Source organism: Pleurodeles waltl, chromosome 7 (assembly GCF_031143425.1).
Source record: "Pleurodeles waltl isolate 20211129_DDA chromosome 7, aPleWal1.hap1.20221129, whole genome shotgun sequence".
Taxonomy (NCBI): domain Eukaryota; kingdom Metazoa; phylum Chordata; class Amphibia; order Caudata; family Salamandridae; genus Pleurodeles; species Pleurodeles waltl.
In genome coordinates, this window is record NC_090446.1 from 4515487 (window position 1) to 4537137 (window position 21651).

Consider the following 21651-nt stretch of genomic DNA (forward strand, 5'->3'; position numbering starts at 1 on the left):
GTGCAGGTTACCGGACCTGCCTGGTACCTGAAGGTCTGTGAGCCAGGTGAGCTCAGTGCAGGTTACCGGACCTGCCTGGTACCTGAAGGTCTGTGAGCGAGGTGAGCTCAGTGCAGGTTACCGGACCTGCCTGGTACCTGAAGGTCTGTGAGCGAGGGGAGCTCAGTGCAGGGCCTCAGGTTTGAGGAAGATCTGATCAGATGTTCTGTGTCGCGGCTCCTTCCCGATCCAACAATGCTCATAGCATCCTCTGCGTTTCTACTGGTATTCTATTATGTACCATTTATCAATGCCAGTGAAAGTAAATGTGGTCAAATAACATGTTTTTGTAATCTGTCTTCTAATAAATACACTGTCGCTCGTTTATGGCTACAGTGCAAAGGTCAGTCTCCACATTATTACCACAGTGCAATGGACGTGAGAAGACGTTGCCTCAAAGATTGCATCCAGGAGCCAGTTGACAGGGCGGCCATACACAAAGCTCAGTTATTAAATACTACTTCACCGCATGCAGGTCTCTACGTATGTCAGTCGGTATTCATTCAGCAGAGTTCAGCCCTCAGTCGCCCCAGTGGGAGGGCCGCCGCACTCGATGTACCTGCGGTTACTGGCATGCGCACAGGGTGTTTCACTGATGTTGACATATTTATCATTATTTCTTTTTATATGAGACCTGGGTGAGATTTTTCTGATGATGACTCGAGCTCACTAAATCAGAACACAAACCAGCATCCTTGAGAAACATATTGTGTGCTGCTTCATCACAGCTGTCAGTCCTTCTGTCCGAGTAGTAAATCAGTTCTGACCTCTTGTGCTTTCCACACATATTTGTGTACAGAAAATCAGAAAGAAACAAAATAAAGACAATAACATGAATCAGGATTGAGATGCTCTAGTACTAGACCCTCAACGTTCTGTCTAACTCGGTGGGAGACAGTCTCGCAGGGTTTGTACATCTCTCAGATGGCGCTAGGCTGACAGGACTGTTTCTGTTTTTTTCTTTTAGGTGATCTTGTTGTGACATCAGAGTTTTCGTTTTCAGAAAGCTTCACAGACAACAACAAGGCGCTTTTACAGCCGAAGGAGGAGAATGAAGTAGAAAATACTGGTGAGCATCCTTTGTTCATTGTTGTCCAGGGACTGAAGGGCCAGACGACACTTGCTTGTGGATTGTGGTTCAGAAGGCAAGAGAACATTTGTAGTTTGGCGGCTGAGGGGTGGCAGCAGAATGATGTGTTTGTAAGTGGTTGGTTGAGGAGCAAAGTTGAAGAGAACATGTTTGTAACTTGTTGGCTGTAATTCAGAAGGCAAGAAAACATTTGTAGTTGGCGGCTGAGGGGTGGCTGCACAATGATGTGTTTGTAGATGGTTGGCTGAGGACAGATGAAGAGAACATTTGTTCATAATTATTTGGCCAAAGAAGCTTCCTTCAGTTTTACTTACAGCCTCTGTAACTAGCGTCGATCACAGGGTGTTCCAGATGTTAGGTGGAGACATTTAAATGATGCTACCTGATAGGACATTCCTGGAATCTCTCTTGGATTATCTCAGAGTGAAGTCGCAAAGTCTCCGAAACAGCTTGTACAAACTAAATTACAGCAACCAGCTATGTTTATAGAAATTCTGCACCGTCTTGCCGTTCCTTGCTGATCTGTCCTGCTCAGGGGTAACGTGGGCACTTTTATTAATCACAGTCGATTGACAGGCCAAGTGTGGTACTGTTTTAGAAAAAGATACAAGAATTTATCATCATAAAGTAAATCTGCCTAGTAAGTAAAATCTGTCAAGAAGTTTTATAGCATCAACAGTTATACATCACTGCGTGTATAGTTTACTCTGTGTGGGCCTGACAGCTGTACGTATGTGCTAAACTAGGGGCACATAGCATGAGGTCAGTCCTGTTTAATGGCCAAGGCAGCGATGACTTGTAAGTGTTCTTGTTGATGGGGACTTTAATACCTTAGTCTTTATTTGTAGGTGGTATACGCCGCACATGGGGAGGGCACTAATCTCTGGTTTTGGTCCCGGTGCACAGGAGTCACTTTGGCGTATGTAGGGTGCACGTGCATGGGCTTTCTAAGCCGTGGTCATTTAAAGTAGACACTTAAAGCATGGGCAAGCACACAAGCGTCTCACGCTCTCCGCCACCTAAAGAAGCTAGCGCATGAGCCGGCCCACTCACAGCCTCGGGCGATTCAAGAAAACACGCTGCGGTGGTGCAGGGGTAGGCTCATGGGGTGCAGGAAGTGCTGTGGCGATGCAGAGTTTAGGTGCACAGACCTCTATTGTTCATCAAGCACAGAGGGTGATGCAGACCTCTGTGCAGCACAGAGAGGACCATGCTGGTCGGGCTGAGCAGCGGGACGTAGCTTCGGCTTCGCTGTATGTTCTGTCTGTGACGGCAGAGGCAGGTTATCACCAGGCCTTCATGCGGGAGACCTTCCCCTCAGCAGCAAAGGTATGGCTCTTAATCTCAGCATAGACTCTTCCTGGTTCTAGTGTGCCGAGCTCCTTGTGTAAAAAGGTGAACAATGGCTAGGGTACAAAGACATCTGGTCCTAGGGACAGTTGGCATTTCCAGTTGCGTAATCAAGTCCCAGTTAGCATCAAATCTGTGAGGGGAACGATGAATCAGATCAAAGTGCATTTCCCATTCAGTTGGTCATAACTTCTTCACACCCATTTGGAGATTAAACTATCTGGTCACAAAGCAAACAGAGGACCTGGGTAGAGGCAGGTATTCCCAGTCTAGCTGCAGGTCCACCTCGGTCTGCTTTAGCTTCTTCCATTTCCATTGCAACAAAAGGCTCTTCCTCTCAATGATTATTCAAAGCTGCCACTGTGTTTGGATTGTCAGTGAGTTTGAGAAAGAGGTGGATTTGCTGGGAGAGGAGAGGAAGCTAACGTACACCTTTATAGGCGACATACATGCTGCCCTGGGTAGCTTCCACACAAGTACACCCCATCGCTTTTACCACGCACATGCAACTGCCTTTGTGCACCCCCAGCACACTCTGAACTTTTAAAACTTTGTAAATTTACACCAATCTGCTCGAAACAATGTCCACCTGGCTAATACAAAGGGCAACATTTCTAGCAATTCCATAAGAGCGACCTTAGTTAGTGCCCTCCCGGCCTTAGCGCATTGCGCAGAGATCTATTCTTTAATGCAAGAGCATAATGTGGATGCTTTGTTTGCAACAGAACCTCTTTCCAAACACTTACTGGATAAATTCTTCCTCCCAAACTATAACATTTTGAAAGTCACTATAACAAAAAAGGGGGTGGAGGAGCTGGGATGTTTGTGATAACCTCTCTTTTTTGTAAGTTGGAGAGTATAACCTGCCCTCCAATCGATAACTTAGGTTCGGTGGCATGTGTAGCTGCAGATACACATGCTGTGCATAGTCCGCCGTCTGGTGTTGGGTCGGAGTGTTACAAGTTGTTTTTCTTCAAAGAAGTCTTTTCGAGTCACGAGACCAAGGGACTCCTCCCACTTCGGTTCCATTGCGCATGGGCGTCGACTCCATCTTAGATTGTTTTTTTTCCGCCATCGGGTTCGGACGTGTTCCTTTTCGCTCCGTGTTTCGGGTCGGAAAGTTAGTCAGAATCAACGGAAAATTCGTCGGTATTGTTTCGTTCGGTATCGGGATAGTTAGGGCAAATCGACACCGAGCCTTAAAGAGCTCCGGTAACCCTTCGGGGTATTTTCGATCCCCCGTCGGGGCCTGGTTGGCCCGACCGCGTGCAACATCGAGACTGATGGAACGGACCCCGTTCCGATTCTGTCCTAAATGCCACAGTAAATATCCTTATACAGACCAACATTTGGTCTGTAACTTGTGCCTGTCCCCCGAGCACAAGGAAGAGTCGTGTGAGGCCTGTCACGCGTTTCGGTCGAGAAAAACGCTCAGAGACCGAAGAGCCAGGAGGTTGCAGATGGCTTCCACGCCGACAGGACAACAAGGGTTCGAGGAGGAGGAAGAAGAAGAAGAAACTTTCTCCATCCGCGATTCAGATTCCGAAGAATTCGACGTCGACGAGCAACCAACCGTGAGTAAGACGTCGAAAGAAAGAACACACGAAAAAACAGACAAAGCCCAGGGGACGCCACTGCCAACAGGCCATGGCATAACCCATAAAGTAGGTGACCCTCCATCGGCACCGAAAAAGGGCGAGCTGGTGCCGAAGTCGTCCGACTCAGGTCGAGACACAGGCACGCAACACTCTCGGGACCGAGAGAGTGGTGCAGAAAAGGCTCGACACCGAGATAGCGGCACCGAAGCTGCTCGGCACAGAGATAGCGGCACCGAAGATGGTCGGCACCGAGAGGCCAAGACACCGAAAAAGAGAAAGATCTCGTTGGAGCCGAAAACAACTAAAGACACGGTTTCGGTGCCAAAACACCCGGCAACCGAACCAAAAACCAGTTCCTACTCAGAGGAACAATCACTGTCCTCCCAACTAAAAAGACACAGATTTGAGGAGGAATTACAAACCACAGAGGTAGATCACACGCAAAAGCGGATCTTTATCCAAAAGGGTACAGGGAAAATCAGCACTCTTCCCCCAATCAGAAGGAAAAGGAAACTTGACTTTCAGCAACAAGACAAGCCACCACAAGCAAAGGTGGTAAAGAGGGTAACTCCACCACCCTCTCCACCACAGTCAACTCATGTATCACCGGCACAGACTCCACCACAATCACCAGCTCATACCACCATGAGCCAGGATGATCAGGCAGCATGGGACCTCTATGATGCTCCAGTATCGGACAATAGTCCAGAGTCGTACCCAACTAAACCCTCACCACCTGAGGACAGTACAGCATATGCACAGGTGGTAGCTAGGGCAGCCGAATTTCATAATGTATCTCTACATTCGGAGCCTATTGAGGATGACTTCCTCTTTAACACCCTGTCCTCCACCCATAGCAATTATCAAAGCCTTCCCATGCTCCCGGGAATGCTAAGGCACGCTAAACAGATTTTCAAGGAGCCTGTTAAAAGCAGAGCAATAACTCCAAGGGTGGAGAAAAAATACAAGGCACCGCCCACAGACCCTGCTTTTATTACATCACAACTGACACCAGATTCAGTAGTCGTAGGAGCAGCTCGTAAAAGAGCCAACTCGCAGACATCAGGCGACGCACCACCTCCGGACAAGGAGAGCCGCAAGTTTGATGCAGCTGGGAAAAGGGTTGCAGCACAAGCTGCAAATCAGTGGCGCATCGCCAACTCCCAAGCACTCCTAGCGCGATACGACTGGGCTCATTGGGACGAGATGCAGCATCTCATCGAGCACCTCCCCAAAGAATTCCAGAAACGAGCGAAACAAGTGGTTGAAGAGGGACAAAACATATCCAACAACCAGATACGTTCTTCTATGGATGCAGCAGATACAGCTGCAAGAACAATAAATACTGCTGTGACAATAAGGAGGCACGCATGGCTGCGCACATCTGGCTTCAAACCTGAGATACAACAGGCAGTGCTCAATATGCCGTTCAATGAACAGCAATTGTTTGGCCCAGAAGTGGACACTGCAATTGAAAAATTAAAAAAGGACACTGACACAGCCAAAGCCATGGGCGCACTCTATTCCCCGCAGGGCACAGGCACATTTGGCACATTTCGCAAAACAACTTTCAGAGGAGGGTTTCGAGGTCAAGCCACAGAAGCCAGCACCTCCCAAACAAGACCACCTACCTACCAGGGACAATATAAAAGGGGTGGCTTTCGAGGCCAATACAGAGGGGGCCAATTCCCAAGAAACCGGGGAAAGTTTCAAGGTCCCAAAACCCCTCAAAATAAACAGTGACTCACAGGTCACACAACCCCTTCACACAACACCAGTGGGGGGAAGACTAAGCCAGTTCCACAAATCATGGGAGGAAATAACAACAGACACTTGGGTCTTAGCAATTATCCAACATGGTTATTGCATAGAATTTCTCCAACTCCCTCCAAACGTCCCACCGAAAACACACAATATGTCAAAACAGCATATAGACCTTCTAGGACTAGAAGTTCAAGCATTACTGCAAAAAGACGCAATAGAATTAGTACCAAAAACACAAAAGAACACAGGAGTTTACTCACTGTACTTTCTAATACCGAAAAAGGACAAAACTCTGAGACCAATATTAGATCTCAGAACACTAAACACCTACATCAAATCAGACCACTTTCACATGGTCACGTTACAAGACGTAATACCACTACTGAAACAGCAAGACTACATGACAACGTTAGATCTAAAAGACGCGTATTTCCATATACCGATACATCCCTCGCACAGGAAATACCTAAGGTTCGTATTCAAAGGAATACATTACCAATTCAAAGTGTTGCCATTCGGAATAACAACAGCACCGAGAGTCTTTACAAAATGTCTAGCAGTAGTAGCTGCACATATCAGGAGGCAGCATATACACGTGTTCCCGTACCTAGACGATTGGTTAATCAAAACCAACTCGCTAACAAAGTGTTCACAGCACACAGATTATGTTATACAAACCCTTTACAAACTGGGTTTCTCCATCAACTATGCAAAGTCACACCTTTTGCCGTGTCAAACACAGCAATACTTAGGAGCGACAATCAACACAACAAAAGGGATAGCCACTCCAAGTCCACAAAGGGTTCAAAATTTTCACAAGGTGATACAAGCTATGTATCCAACACAAAAGATACACGCAAAGATGGTATTAAAACTCCTAGGCATGATGTCCTCATGCATAGCCATTGTCCCAAACGCAAGATTGCACATGTGGCCCCTACAACAGTGCCTAGCATCACAATGGTCACATGCACAGGGTCAACTTCTAGATCTGGTGTTGATAGACCGCCAAACATACATCTCGCTTCTATGGTGGAACAGTACAAATTTAAACAAAGGGCGGCCTTTCCAAGACCCAGTGCCACAATACGTGATAACAACAGATGCTTCCATGACAGGGTGGGGAGCACACCTCAATCAACACAGCATCCAAGGACAATGGGACGTACATCAAAGAAAGTTTCATATAAATCACCTAGAATTGTTAGCAGTATTTCTAGCGTTGAAAGCATTCCAACCAATGATAACCCACAAATACATTCTTGTCAAAACAGACAACATGACGACAATGTATCATTTAAACAAACAGGGGGGAACACACTCGACACAGTTGTGTCTCCTAACACAAAAAATATGGCATTGGGCAATTCACAACCACATTCGCCTAATAGCACAGTTTATTCCAGGGATCCAGAACCAGCTAGCAGACAATCTCTCTCGGGATCACCAACAGGTCCACAAATGGGAAATTCACCCCCAAATCCTGAACACTTACTTCCAAGTTTGGGGAACACCTCAAATAGATCTGTTTGCAACAAAAGAAAACGCAAAATGCCAAAACTTCGCATCCAGGTACCCACACCGGCAATCTCAAGGCAATGCTCTATGGATGAATTGGTCAGGGATATTTGCGTACGCTTTTCCCCCTCTCCCTCTCCTTCCATATCTAGTAAACAGATTGAGTCAAAACAAACTCAAACTCATACTAATAGCACCAACATGGGCAAGACAACCTTGGTATACCACACTACTAGACCTGTCAGTAGTACCTCATGTCAAACTACCCAACAGGCCAGATCTGTTAACACAACACAAACAACAGATCAGGCATCCAAACCCAGCATCGTTGAATCTAGCAATTTGGCTCCTGAAAACCTAGAATTTGGACACTTAAACCTCACACAAGAGTGTATGGAGGTCATAAAACAAGCTAGAAGACCATCCACTAGACACTGCTATGCAAGTAAATGGAAAAGATTTGTTTGTTACTGCCATAATAATCAAGTCCAACCATTGCATGCATCTCCAAAAGATGTAGTAGGATATTTACTACATTTACAAAAATCAAATCTAGCTTTCTCTTCCATAAAAATACATCTCGCAGCAATATCTGCTTACCTGCAGATTACTCATTCAACTTCCCTATTTAGAATACCTGTAATTAAAGCGTTTATGGAGGGCCTAAAGAGAATTATACCACCAAGGACACCACCTGTTCCTTCATGGAACCTCAACATTGTCTTGACAAGGCTCATGGGTCCACCTTTCGAACCCATGCATTCTTGTGAAATGCAATACTTAACGTGGAAAGTTGCATTTCTCATTGCCATCACATCTCTAAGAAGAGTAAGTGAAATACAGGCGTTTACCATACAAGAACCATTTATTCAAATACACAAAAATAAGGTCGTTCTAAGAACAAATCCAAAATTCTTACCAAAGGTTATCTCACCGTTCCACTTAAACCAAACAGTGGAATTACCAGTGTTCTTCCCACAGCCAGATTCAATAGCTGAAAGAGCACTACATACATTAGACATCAAGAGAGCGCTAATGTACTACATTGACAGGACAAAACAAATTAGGAAGACAAAACAACTATTTATTGCCTTCCAAAAACCTCATACAGGAAACCCAATTTCAAAACAAGCTATCGCCAGATGGATAGTTAGGTGCATTCAAACCTGCTATCTTAAAGCAAAGAGAGAGCTGCCTATTACACCAAAGGCACACTCAACCAGAAAGAAAGGTGGTACCATGGCCTTTCTAGGAAATATTCCAATGAACGAAATATGTAAGGCAGCAACATGGTCTATGCCTCATACATTTACCAAACACTACTGTGTAGATGTGTTATCTGCACAACAGGCCACAGTAGGTCAAGCCGTACTAAGAACTTTATTTCAAACTACTTCCACTCCTACAGGCTGAACCACCGCTTTTGGGGAGATAACTGCTTACTAGTCTATGCACAGCATGTGTATCTGCAGCTACACATGCCACCGAACGGAAAATGTCACTTACCCAGTGTACATCTGTTCGTGGCATTAGTCGCTGCAGATTCATATGCGCCCACCCGCCTCCCCGGCAGCCTGTAGCCGTTTAGAAGTAGATCTTAAAACATTTGTACATTTGTAAATATATTACATTAAACCTTCATTTTGTACATACGTATTTATTCCATTGCATGGGCACTATTATTAGCATACACAACTCCTACCTCACCCTCTGCGGGGAAAACAATCTAAGATGGAGTCGACGCCCATGCGCAATGGAACCGAAGTGGGAGGAGTCCCTCGGTCTCGTGACTCGAAAAGACTTCTTCGAAGAAAAACAACTTGTAACACTCCGACCCAACACCAGACGGCGGACTATGCACAGCATGTGAATCTGCAGCGACTAATGCCACGAACAGATGTACACTGGGTAAGTGACATTTTCCTTTTATCTCGTCAAAGCAAATACATAGAAACTACATTCGTACTGTTCTGCTGGCTCCCGCCCCCAGTTATAACTGGATATTCTTAACCAATTTTGTGGCCTTGTAAGCAGTTTATACAGAATCAAGAACAACGTAGTTGTCTTTGGAGATCTTTATCTGTGGCTAGACTCAATTCAAGAATCATCTATTCATTTTAAGAAAAATCTAGATCTTTTGAAACTTATGTTAATTTCATCAGAGCCTACACATATAGCAGGTTATTATTGGACCCCAATTTTTCTAATTTTGAGGAGATCAAGGTACATTTAATGTGGTCAGATCAGAAGGCAGTAGTTTTTTTCCCCCTAGACCTCTAATTGAAAAGAATCTGTTATTATTCTTGTAGAGGACCTGCCCTGGCAATTCATTTTGGCTCAAAACATCATCTATAAAATCAAAATCAAATTATAATCTGAGCTAGTAGTGTAAAATGTCAACAATCTTAAGCATCTGTACTAAACATCAAATAATCAAACTTTCCTAATCGTAGATTAATTGCTTCTGATAAAAACTAAAGAAAAATCTTCAAAGAGGAAAGTAAGGGCCTGATTTAGAGTGTGGCAGACCTTAAATCCCCAGTTTTCCAATGAGCTTGCAGTTATGAAATTAGAAATCAGACATTTGGAATGCAAATGGAAATATCTCATGATTCTGAATTTTAATACTTTTATTATTTATGCGCTCATCCCTTTGACTCTCTTCCACACAATCAAGTTAATAGAATCTGCTTGTACACAGATAACACTCAGTTCTTTTTTTTAAATCTGTCGTACCATTGTAATACGATGAATCCCTTATCAACCAACTGTGAAACTACCAGGTGGTGGACGTCTTAAAATTATCCAAAATTAAATTGCAATAAAACTGAATTCCTTTTGACATTAAATAAAATGAACACTACACACATCCAGTGACCCATAGCACAGGGCAATCCCCTACGCCTCCCCTTCGGTACGGGACTTGGGTATCCATTTTGATTCTGCTATTTCTCTTTCTACCAATGTCACCAACATTTCAAAGATTAATTTCTGTTCTCAGAAATCATTTGTCCTGTTATCCCCCATATGGATCAGATGGTTAAAATACTTGCAATTAATGTGTTAATCCAATCCAGGCGTGATATTGGCAGCTCTACACTTGGCAGCCCCAGAAAATGAAACTTGGTTCAAAGTGCTGCCACTCGGCTGGTTGGCAATCTTAGGAAATACAACCTTGTTACTCAAGTCCGGAGAAAACGTCAGTGGCTTTTAGTATAAGGTAGAATCATATTCAAATCCTTACTCGTTGCACATCTCTCAATATATGCAACTTCTTCTCATTTATAAGCACTAAATTCACATGGCACAGTCCAATAAAACAGCTATATTTAAATAATCTTTATTTGCAAACCACTGCAAGAACCTGATCCCCCACTTTTGGAGTTTGTGCATTTTCTGTGTCTGTGGGTAACCTATGGAACACACTTCCACTACATTTACGAACCCGCCATCCTTGTGGCTGTTCATAAAGATGTATGCATTTAAATAGCTTCCGTTTTAAGCGGTTTCAGCCAGCTGATCATCATTAGTCCCCTTCAGTGCCATGACACCTTCTTGTTGGTAAACGAGTGCTGTGCATGTACTCTAAACGTGAGGCAGTCTGTTTGTGGCACATTGCATGGATTCACCAGGAAGGCTCAGTAGCTAAAAAGACATGTCCCAAGCTACTAAAATCTACTGCCATGAGCCGGCAGTAGTGTCCTGGGTGGGTCATGGGGATTGTAGTCAGCACTGATACCATGAGTATTCCCCACATCCCCAGGGTCTAGCATCACACAACAGTCATGTAGAGCCTGGAAACCTGTTACGATGGTCTCCTGCACGAAACGATAAAAGGAGGAGTCGGTTGTCACGTAGGTACTGCAACAGGGTACTTTTAAACCATAGAACCACTGCATGTCTTTTGCACTTGTGTAAAGAAAATTAAAAAGATGCCGAGTAAAATAAAGATATGAACGACACTGCAACAGTTCTGGGCCTACATTTTGATGGTTTTGCTTAAATTGCTGACAAATGACGTGCAGGGCTGATACAGTACTCAGTGGCATCTTGCGGATGTTTCAAAGGATTGTTTTCTGAAATTGTTTTTCAGGTGAGCCAGCATTTACATCCGTGCTTTCACTTCCACAAAGCTTCACAGACAATACAGAAACTTTTTTCCGGCTGAACATGGAGGATAAAGGAGAAAATACAAGTGAGCAGCTTTTTTCTGTTGGTGGCTGAGGATTGAAGGAAAGGGGAATGTGTTTGTGTCGTATGTCAGGTTGCCCGAAGGGAAGTGTGCAAAAGGATATTTGTTGGCATTTTGGGAGTTTGTTTGAGTCAAATAAAAAAGGATTCGATGCGGGGTCAAGAAACAGAATGCCTGCTCAGGGAACTGCTCTGCCTACAGCAGATCCACTGCATTGATGGTCGCTCTGTAGGCAGCGAGATCTGCATCAGGAAGGCAGAGATCTCAACATTTTGCAGGCGGTCCTCTACCATGGCGACTGTGTGTCGCTGACCTAACAGGTGACTCCAGGGTCAACATTAGAGTCAAAGAGAACAACCTGCATTTTTACATATTTCAACACATCCAGTTTCCGTCCTAGTCGTGCAGATTCTGCCAATAGCCGTGATACATATCTCCTGTTTAGAACATGTGAGAAAATCCCTCTTTTAAACATAATTAGCCCCAAATTCTTCGACCTGATGCCGCTGTTGTTTTAACTCTGTGCACTCGGACTGTACCACCCAGAGCCAACCAGATGCCCCAGGGCATGTGCTCCTAGCATGTCGAATTTCACTATACTCCCAATTGGCATATTAAATTTAGTTATACGACCCTAGTATATGATACCAAGTGAACCCAGGGACTGTAAGTTAAATATCAGCAGTGGACTGCAGCCCTAATTGTGCCACCACTAAAGTGACAATGCAAAATGTGACTGCAGGCCTGGCACCAGTAACATGGTTGTGCAAATTCAACCTGTCAAAACAACCCCTTTTGACAGGCCTAAATCCTCCTTTTACATATTAATAAGTCACCCCTAGGTTAGCCTTAATTGCCCATGCAGCTGGGTGCATGATATTTAAGAGCAGGGCATGTAAATGTTTTTTTTTAAACATGTCCTTGCATTGAAAAAGCCTAAAAGGCTATTTTCACTGTTGCAGGGTTAGCTGCTCCATAGGAAAACATTTAGAGAAACCATTCAAATTAAATAATGCTATTCCAGCCTGGGAACCAGATAACAAGTTACTTATTCAATTTGTTAGAATATTTAGTACAAATTCAACTTATTGACAAAAGTGAATTTGTAACATATATTTTACAAAATATACTTTTAAAAAGTACCTTTCACCTGCTTAAATCTTCTAGAAGCCCATTGTCCCGAGCTTTTAACTGTCATCCAGGTGCTGGATAGTTCCTTGATTAGATGTGAATTGGTTCCCAGAGCTGTGACAAAGGATTCAGGTGTGGATGGAGCTGTCCTGTTCATCCGGCAGGATGACCATTTGGGCAGTTCCCAAGAACTTCATTATCTTCACAGGGGCAGCCATGTCACAAGCAGATGTAGCTCAACCCTAGGCCGCCCCCTCTGTTGTCCTGCTAGCTAGCAATGTACCAACCCCAACGGAAAAGGCCATAAAAACTTACCTTTATCCTTTCTAGTGCAATCAGTTGATCGCACCATTTATTTATATTCAACATTTTAACAACTCATATCTTCAGTTCACTTCATTTGATTTTTGTCATTTCGGTGTCAGATTGTTCATGAAAATATTCTCTATTGTGATAAAGTGGGCTGGAGTTTTTATTGTGTTGTGTTTTCAACTCTTTAACTGTTTTGGTACTTCTAAATACTTTACATATTTTCTTAAGTTAAGCCTGTCTGCTCTCTGCCATAGCTACCCGGGGTTGACCTCGGGTTTAAGTTACGTAACTCTTTACCGGACCTAACAAAAATACTGCCATTATTAAGTGTGGTAAACTACCATCCACCCTAACTAATATCCACTTGTTCACGGAAAGCAAATCTGAGCATCAAACATGCCTTTGTATTAATTTTGGAAGTCACATTTGAGACTTTGCTGGTAGTTAGAAGTTTAGAGGCTGCTAACTCAGGACCTCTGGATCCCAAAATGGTAGCAAAGATACAAAGAACTACACCTTACCATTAACTTATAAACTGCTGTGAGGTTGAATTTTTAGTCTTGGTCCAAGTGAGATGGAGCTTCCAGCATAAGGGATCTTTTGATTCTTGCACTGTAGATCAAATTGCAAAAAGTGTCAAACTAGATAGTAGCTCTTGGTGAAGCACAAAGTATGTTTTTTTAATTCACCAGGCACTGAAATGCTGTATTTGTCAGCAGGAATTTTCTGTAAGTTTGAGTTCAAAGTCTGACTTGCAGTTTTTGACAGACTTTTTGAAGACACTATGGGGGTTATTCCAACTTTGGAGGAAGGGGTAATCCGTCCCAAAAGTGACGGTAAAGTGACGGATATACCACCAGCCGTATTACGAGTCCATTATATCCTATGGAACTCGTAATACGGCTGGTGGTAAATCCGTCACATTTGGGATGGATTACCACCTCCTCCAAAGTTGGAATAACCCCCTATATGGGTAAATTCTTTTAAAGATGTTGCAACCATAATCCTTGAATTTATAGAAGGCTAATAGGTCTGGGTCTGCCCATCAGGATTTGAGGTCAAAGTCTGTCTCTTATAATTTTTGACAGACTTTTTAAGCCAGTGTGTGGGTAAATTCTCGCAAAGGTGTTGCACGCAGTATTGTTGCTTTTATAGAAGGACATAATGTCTGAGTCGGGACCGCAGGTTATGAGGGGGGAGCTGGCGAAGGGACGATACACTAAGAAGGTTTAGATGAAAGGAGACAAGCAATATTGTGTGTTTGTGTGTCTGACGACTACACCTATAGCTATAGTAAACACTTTAGTATTGTACAGGTTGCGGGGGACACAATTAGGGTGAAGCGGTTGCAAGTTTCCTCGGCTGGGTATTTATTGGTGTTTATTGGTTAAGGAAGTATCAAGAGCCATGGTGTAATGGATTTTTTTATGTTATTTATGGATAATCCTGAAGCTATGGCCCTTGAGTGCTTGCTGAACTCTGCAGACGGTTGATGTCACTACTGCAAGTATAACATGGGCCACCTGAGATCTTGACTTGCTTGCCAGGTGCAATGATGCTGTCACGCAGTGGGTGACCAGTCACATTTTCTTCTATCTTTGATTAGTTGGGCAGCTGCTCCACCTCACACATCCCATGAGATGCAGGCAGTCAACGCTGGATTCTCAAACTCTCCCCAGACTTCCGTTAGAGACCGACCACTTTCTCTGTGTTGTTGTTGTCACTCTCCTTTTACAGAGATATGTATCAGCTTAAGGCGATACGAAGTATGCACAATCAGGCCTCGAAAAATCAGAACTGTGTTACCAGAGCTGCAGGTCTAGTGACTTGAATAAGCTACTTGACCTAACTGTAATGCTCTTGACCTGTAGACTGGCCTCAAATTGTGTGACCCTAGGCAAATATTTTATTTTACTGAGTCTCCTTTTTCTTCATTATCACATAATAGAAGACCTTCAACTACGTGAGTTCAGCATGTCTGCTGGACAAAAATCTTTTTTGTTGGACTCAATAGACTAAACATTTGCTTAATGTACAATAAACCTCCAGACCACATTTAGAGTACATGTGACCCTTGACTTGCCTTTTAGTTCATTTAATAGCATTGTTATCACAGCTTGGACAGGAATGTTTCTCAGCTCATACTTAAAAACTCTCACTTTGAATATACTACTGAAGCTTGTTGGGGTAGCTCGCTGTCATTTACAGACAGACGTCCCCCATTGAAATGGCTGAAATCTTTTCCACTAACATAGAGTTATACAGATATAACTATATACCATACACAAGATAGTGAGTGGAAATCGAGTTTCAGCAAATATTTATCACTTGCACATCACCAAGTAAAAAGTTCTGATATGTTTTGATCCTATTAAAATCTTTTTTTTCCATTTCACTTCAGAATTACAAAAAAGTGCTTTCCTAGCTACTAAAATATATTTTGAAATGTTTGTATAAATTAATTTACAAGCTAGTTGTGTACCAGCAGATTGTCTGACAGTTCACTTTACAAAATGCTCTAACTTTGCGGTCAGAGGGGAAAAAAAAGTAAACACCAATCTCCATGATAAAATAAGCAGCAATTTGTAGGAAGAGATAAGCTGACATTTAACCTTAGTCTTTGACGCACATCAAATGTGACAAGATAAAACAACATTGAAAGGCATCTTTATTGCTTGTTCAGTTTCTGAAGGAACAAAACACGTGTTGTTTTTACAGCTCGAGCTCTCTCGCCAGACCGGGCCTGTAGGCCCTGAAAATAGTTTGCCCTGATAAAAATATGTCTCGCCATTGCGAACAGGCAAGTAGACTTCTCAAGGTCTGACAATGATTCCAAATGGACTAAGCCATAGGGTTCCAACTTACACGGACACTCCCTTTGTGACTTGTGGTGGGAACAACTGTGGCAGAGCACCTCCTAAGCAGTTAATTGTGCTTTTGTCCTTTGTCATTGATAATCCACTCTGGACCTCATTTTGGAATTTGCAGGGCCCCCAGTGTGGTAATACTATTTGCAGAATTCCCAATGCCCTTGGCTACTTTAGTTTCCTGATACTTTGTCATCAGTCATTTCCAAGATTTTAATATGGAATGCCACAGACCACAGAAGTGGGCGGTCACCAACAGTTTCTGCAGGATTTTCCTTCCTTCTTGGCCATTTTTTCTGGAAATATATCCCAGATTTGCCAAATTTGTGATCCCCTATAGTCATTATATCTTGCCAATTAGTGATCTGTGAGTAACCCCGACTTTCAATGACGGCCACAGAAGGCACTGGTGACAGCAAGAACATTTCCATACTGGTGTGTAAGTGGTGACATTTCGCTGGAGAATCTACGCATTTTCCTTATGAAGCCGATGGGTGTTTGAAAAGACTGTTTGTGTGATTCTGCCTTTGGCCCAAAGCCAGTGCAATTTTCTCATTTCTGGTGTGTCATAGTCGCCCTTTGATATGTAACAGTATAACTGCACCTATTTAACCAAATGTCTCTCATATGCAACTGTTCTTTTCATCCTTCAGCACACCAGTTGGCGACAGTAAGCATGGATGAGAAAGAGTTCCACAAGTGTTCAGAGTGCAGGAAAACTTTTTCTCATGAATACAACCTTAAAAAACACCAACGAATCCACAGGAACTGTCGAATATTCGCATACTCTGAGTCTGAGAAGAGATGCATCAACTCGCTTCTTGCGGTGCCACATCTAAATGCCTTTGGAGGGATGAGAGCTTTTCCATGCTCTGAATGTGAAAAAAGCTTCTCTTATAGGACAGGCCTTGTACGGCATCAAAGAACACACACAGGACTGAGGCCTTTCCACTGCATGCAGTGTAAGAAAAGCTTTACTCATAAGCAACAACTTCTTAGTCATCAGAGAACACACACAGGAGCAAAGCCACATCACTGCACAGAGTGTGAGAAGAGTTTTACGGAAAAGTCAAATCTCCTCCGTCACCAAAGGACTCACACCGGGGAGAAGCTCTTTCACTGCACGGAGTGCGATAAGAGCTTTACTGACAAGCGAAACCTTCTAAACCACCAAGGAGTACATACAGGAGTGATGCCTTATTACTGCACCGAGTGTGAGAAGAGCTTTACAGACATGCGAACGCTCCGAAGGCACCAGATCATACACACCGGAGTGAGACCTTATCCATGCACTGAGTGCGAAATGAGGTTTGCAAACAAGCAAAATCTCCGAAAGCACCAGAAAATACACACAAGAGTGAGTCTCCATCACTGCACTGAGTGTGATAAGAGTTTTACTCAAAGAGGGAATCTTCTTCGTCACCAAAGAATGCACACTGGAGAGAGTCTCTTTCACTGCACTGAATGTCAGAAAAGCTTTTCTGATAAAAGAAACCTTCTAGGACACCAAAGAATACACGCGGGAGTGCGGCCTCATCCCTGCAGCGAGTGTGAGAAGAGCTTTACGGATGAGCGAACTCTCCGAAGGCACCAGCTGACACACACCGGAGTCCGTCCTCATGCATGCTCTGAGTGCGACAAGTGCTTCAGCGATGAGGGAAGTCTCCAGCAGCACAAAATAATCCATGACAGTAGTAGTCTGTTTGCGTGCTCTAGATGTGAGAAGACATTTCCCAACAAGGCACTTCTTGTTATACACAAAAAAATCCACAGATCGCTAAAACCCTTCCCCTGCACTGTATGTACACGAAGCTTTACTCATAAAGAGAACCTTCTCAATCACCAAAAAGTGCACACAATAGTGCGTCCCTTTCACTGCACAGAGTGTGATAAGAGCTTTACTCTAAAGGGAAACCTTCGACGTCACCAGAGAATACACACAGGAGTGGGACTTTTTCACTGCACAGAGTGTGAGAAGAGGTACACTGACAAAAGAAATCTTTTAAAACACAAAAGGTTCCACGCACGAGTGAAGCCTTTTAATTGTGCTGTGTGAGAAGTGTTCCAAACAAAGCACCTGTTCATGGTATCGGGGAACACAGACATGAAAGCCCCACTTTCTGAACGTCTTCTTAGGGGCTGCTGACTACATTCCTTGAAAACACGCACTTAGCAAAGGTCGCCTGTCTACTAACTTTCAAAAGTCCTATTTGGTTTCCAGCTTCCGAATTCCCAGTTCAGTGCTTATAGTGGCTAATCTGGCAAACATCTGTCATGTTCGGAAAATCTACTCGCTAGAAACTATTCAGATTCTAAATTGGTGATATCATCATGATTTATTCCCCAAGAGGCTTCCATCAGTTGGGTTTATGTGATTATTCATGTAGCATCTGTCACCTTTCACCTTGACTTCATTGTGAATTGATAAAACCAATGGAAGTGAATATTCTGATGACCCTCCTGCTAGTTACACACACAGGCCTGCATTTACTTACAGGTTGGGGGATGAGAACATTGGCTTGTCCCGTTCACCCTTTGTAGAGAATAGAGATTGGTAGTTGTGGGGTTTGCAGCAACCACAGGCAGATTTCCCATCCACGCCCCTTTGGTGTGTATTGCTGTGTATACACTGTAAGTAGGATGGACGAACCTGCACCTATGTTCGGTAGACATGCGCATACCCTAGATCCTTCTGCAGTATGCATGTCCCAGTGGACAAGCTGTATGATAAAGTGTTCTAGCACCAGAAAGGGATGTATTTAATGTGCATTTGCTGTGACCACCTCCCAACACTGGACACAACAGCAAGTGGAGGGACCAGTACTGTGTTTCTCTAATATGTGTGAATCAAAGATTTCTGCCATATATTTTTGTTACCTGCAATTGTTTTTACTCATGTGTATCAGTAACATTTGATTTAGGTATTGACAATTTTTGATCAGCTGCTTTCTTGTTTTCCCACCGGTGCCCTTTTCAGTTCCACTGATAGTGAGACGCAGCGGGCTGCTTTTTTGACATATTACGTTGCACTATGAGTTGCTAGTTCTATGCGTTTTAAATAATCAACTGTTTTGCCATTCAGTGAGTAGAGATTAGTATTTAATATGCCTTTAAATGTGCTTCATGAAATACTTATATTTTACAGTTTTTATTACCCCACAAAGTCCCCTTATTACTAGAAGTAACTTTCTTGTCGCCTTTAGCAATAGTAGTGACATAGTTTGCGGTGTTGCGTATGATGGCGGAGCATCGTAGGGCGACAGCTGTGGTTCTGTGGCTCACCAGAGCTGACAAATGCAAGTGGTTTTTTCATTTTTGAATCATAACCATAATGTCCCTTCCTAGGTTTTGTCACTTGCCTGCAGTGCTCTCTGACCACATACAATCTTTTTCGAACATGCAGATTTTCTGCATTTATACGTGAAGGAATTAGTACTGCGAACCACTCATCCTTTGTTGGTGCTGTGCTCAGTTTCACCTTGTTCTGTGTTGTGGGACTCTTGTGCGAGTGCATCGTGGTCAGGTCAGCTTGTTGGCCTCCCCGTGCGTCTTCTGCAGGCTCATCAACGGCGCAGTCAGCACATGATTCCTTCAGTGCAAGCGCACCGCCACCAGCACCTTTCAAGCACCCAAGCATACTGCTTTAATTGCGAACACATATTCACTCCAGTGAAATAGCACAATTTCACATAAAACCCCTCATCTCTTCGCTCTATACACATCCTCAGTTTTTTTGTTTCACTGAGTTACATGTGAGAACCTCACTCTGCCCTGGTGTGACTTTCATAATCTGGTGGGTATAGATTTGTTGTTTACGTATTTAATGCATTTGATGCAGGACTACTGAGTGGGTAAGGTGAACGGAAATCTGCACTGAAATGCTCTCGCCCGCCTGACATTTTTTTTGCATTTGCATCCAAACCCTGTGTTATATGTACCTAATTTTTGTTTTGCTTCCTCTTGTCCAGCAGTCACAATATTTTTCTTTTGGCTGTTACAGGGAAGGGCACATCTTTCAAAGCCATGTTTTTTTTGCTGTGATGTTATGTTAACTAGATTTTTGTGAACAGCAATCGTGCATCCTCATGAATTTCTACAGAGTCTAAAGGACTTATGATGAACTGCAAAATAACCATCTTTGGGAACAAGCTGTAGTTCCCTGCTCTTACCAAGTTACATATTTAAACTGGAATTGTAATGTTGTTTGTTACGTTTATATATACACTTAAGAAATGTAGTCTGATCCATTAATCTTTCTGGTTCCATCAAAGAAAAGCCTTTTAGGAGAATGTAACAGCATCAGTCTTAACAGTTCACATAAATGTTCAAAACAGTTGTTTTAAGTTTGGTCCCATCAACAATACATTATACCCAGTCTTCCAGGATTGCCACCGTCTCCCCAAAATCCGCTAACGTTTGTGACCTGCTCCAGCGGCAGCTCCCTAATGTGTTCCCTGCTTGTGAAGCCTTAGTCCAGACAGCGACACGCTTCGTGGTGACTGGCAGCCTTTTCTTCGCCAAAGGGGACTTAGCGCAAGCAGATTTGGAGTCTCTTACCTGCACTCGAGCCACGCTAAGAAGTCAACGTCTCCACCCCACTTCCTCACATTAACCGTGGGCCCTGCCCCGTTAATATTGTGTGGGATGCCCTAAAAGCAGCGATCGGGGGAGCCACACTGAGCTTCACAATAAACGGAGATAAAGCTTCCCGTCGTGAGCTGGAGAGGCTCTAGTGGCCTGGGATGTGAAGGTTCGACAGGTGCAGTTGTATATTCTGGTAAATCGCTGCTGAAGAAGCCAGCTGCTGTGCATTCTGTTTGCTGCCATCACAGCTCATAATAGATGTATTGCATGCATGTAATTATACAACTGGATGCAAATTAAAATAAAATTGTCTTTAAAATGAATCTGGGAGTCTGTCTAATCACCTTCTTAGACTAGAATGTGAGCATGGATCTCAACCCACTTTCAAAAGTGAATTTGAGCCCTACAGGTAACTGGTGACTACTCATATATGGCTTGCAATCAGATGACTGCTGAGAGCACCGAGGCATGCTGGGAGTGTCTCTTATACACCTTTAAGTGCAGTGAGTCTATGGGAAGCTGCTGGCGCTCATATTTAAAGAAAGAGAAACAATGGCTGATATACCTGGGGACCAGTGAGGGAGAAGAACATGAGGTTGTGGGTGCCGGGCCAGCTCTGTATACCTACACTGGAGCAGGATGTAACCTCACGCCATCCTAGCAGTGCAACAGTAGCCAGCAGATCAATCGAAACGGCAAGCCACTGCAGGACCTGGGGGAAGCGTTTAGGAAGTGGACGCTGGTGAGTAGATCCTGTTGACAGGTGAGAGGATTAGTGCTGAGCTCTCTCTTCAGTGGGATTTTAAACAATATTAATTTATAAGATATGCCTCCTCCCTGCTTTTGGTAAGCTAAATGTTAACAACAAGCTCAGCTGGAGAATCTACTCCACACCCCAGGATACATTGGGCATACTCTTAAGGGCAGGAATGGATTGAGCCCCTTTAAAGTAATTGTATAATTATTAACAATCTGGGTATTAATGGTAACTTGGTATCTTTGACCCAACATGTCAGAACCCAGGCTCCATTTCCCACACGGCTCCAGTCCACACACTGGAGGTAAGTTACAGTCTCTAACATTGTCTATTTATTATTCGTGCTCATGAGGTCCTGAAACTTTAAGCTGTGTTAAAGCAGAGTATTAAGTGTTCTTTCTAAATAGTCTCTGGGGAAGGCACCAGTCACAGCCACGCACAAAAGTAAG

At 43.6% G+C, this 21651-nt stretch overlaps 1 protein-coding gene and 1 long non-coding RNA gene across 2 annotated transcripts in view; both read left to right on the forward strand.

Moving 5' to 3' along the window:
• The window catches only part of LOC138303489 (zinc finger protein 271-like), a 167172-nt gene extending 146404 nt beyond the window's left edge, over positions 1 to 20768 (forward strand). The window contains exons 8-10 of the mRNA XM_069242664.1: positions 1007 to 1108; positions 11453 to 11554; positions 16515 to 20768. Coding sequence (XP_069098765.1) covers positions 1007 to 1108; positions 11453 to 11554; positions 16515 to 17917 — 1607 coding nt within the window. The 3' untranslated portion in view covers positions 17918 to 20768. The remainder of the gene's footprint in view (positions 1 to 1006; positions 1109 to 11452; positions 11555 to 16514) is intronic.
• The window catches only part of LOC138303505 (uncharacterized), a 1082407-nt gene that overhangs the window by 848780 nt on the left and 211976 nt on the right, over positions 1 to 21651 (forward strand). The gene's annotated exons all lie outside the window — the stretch shown is intronic.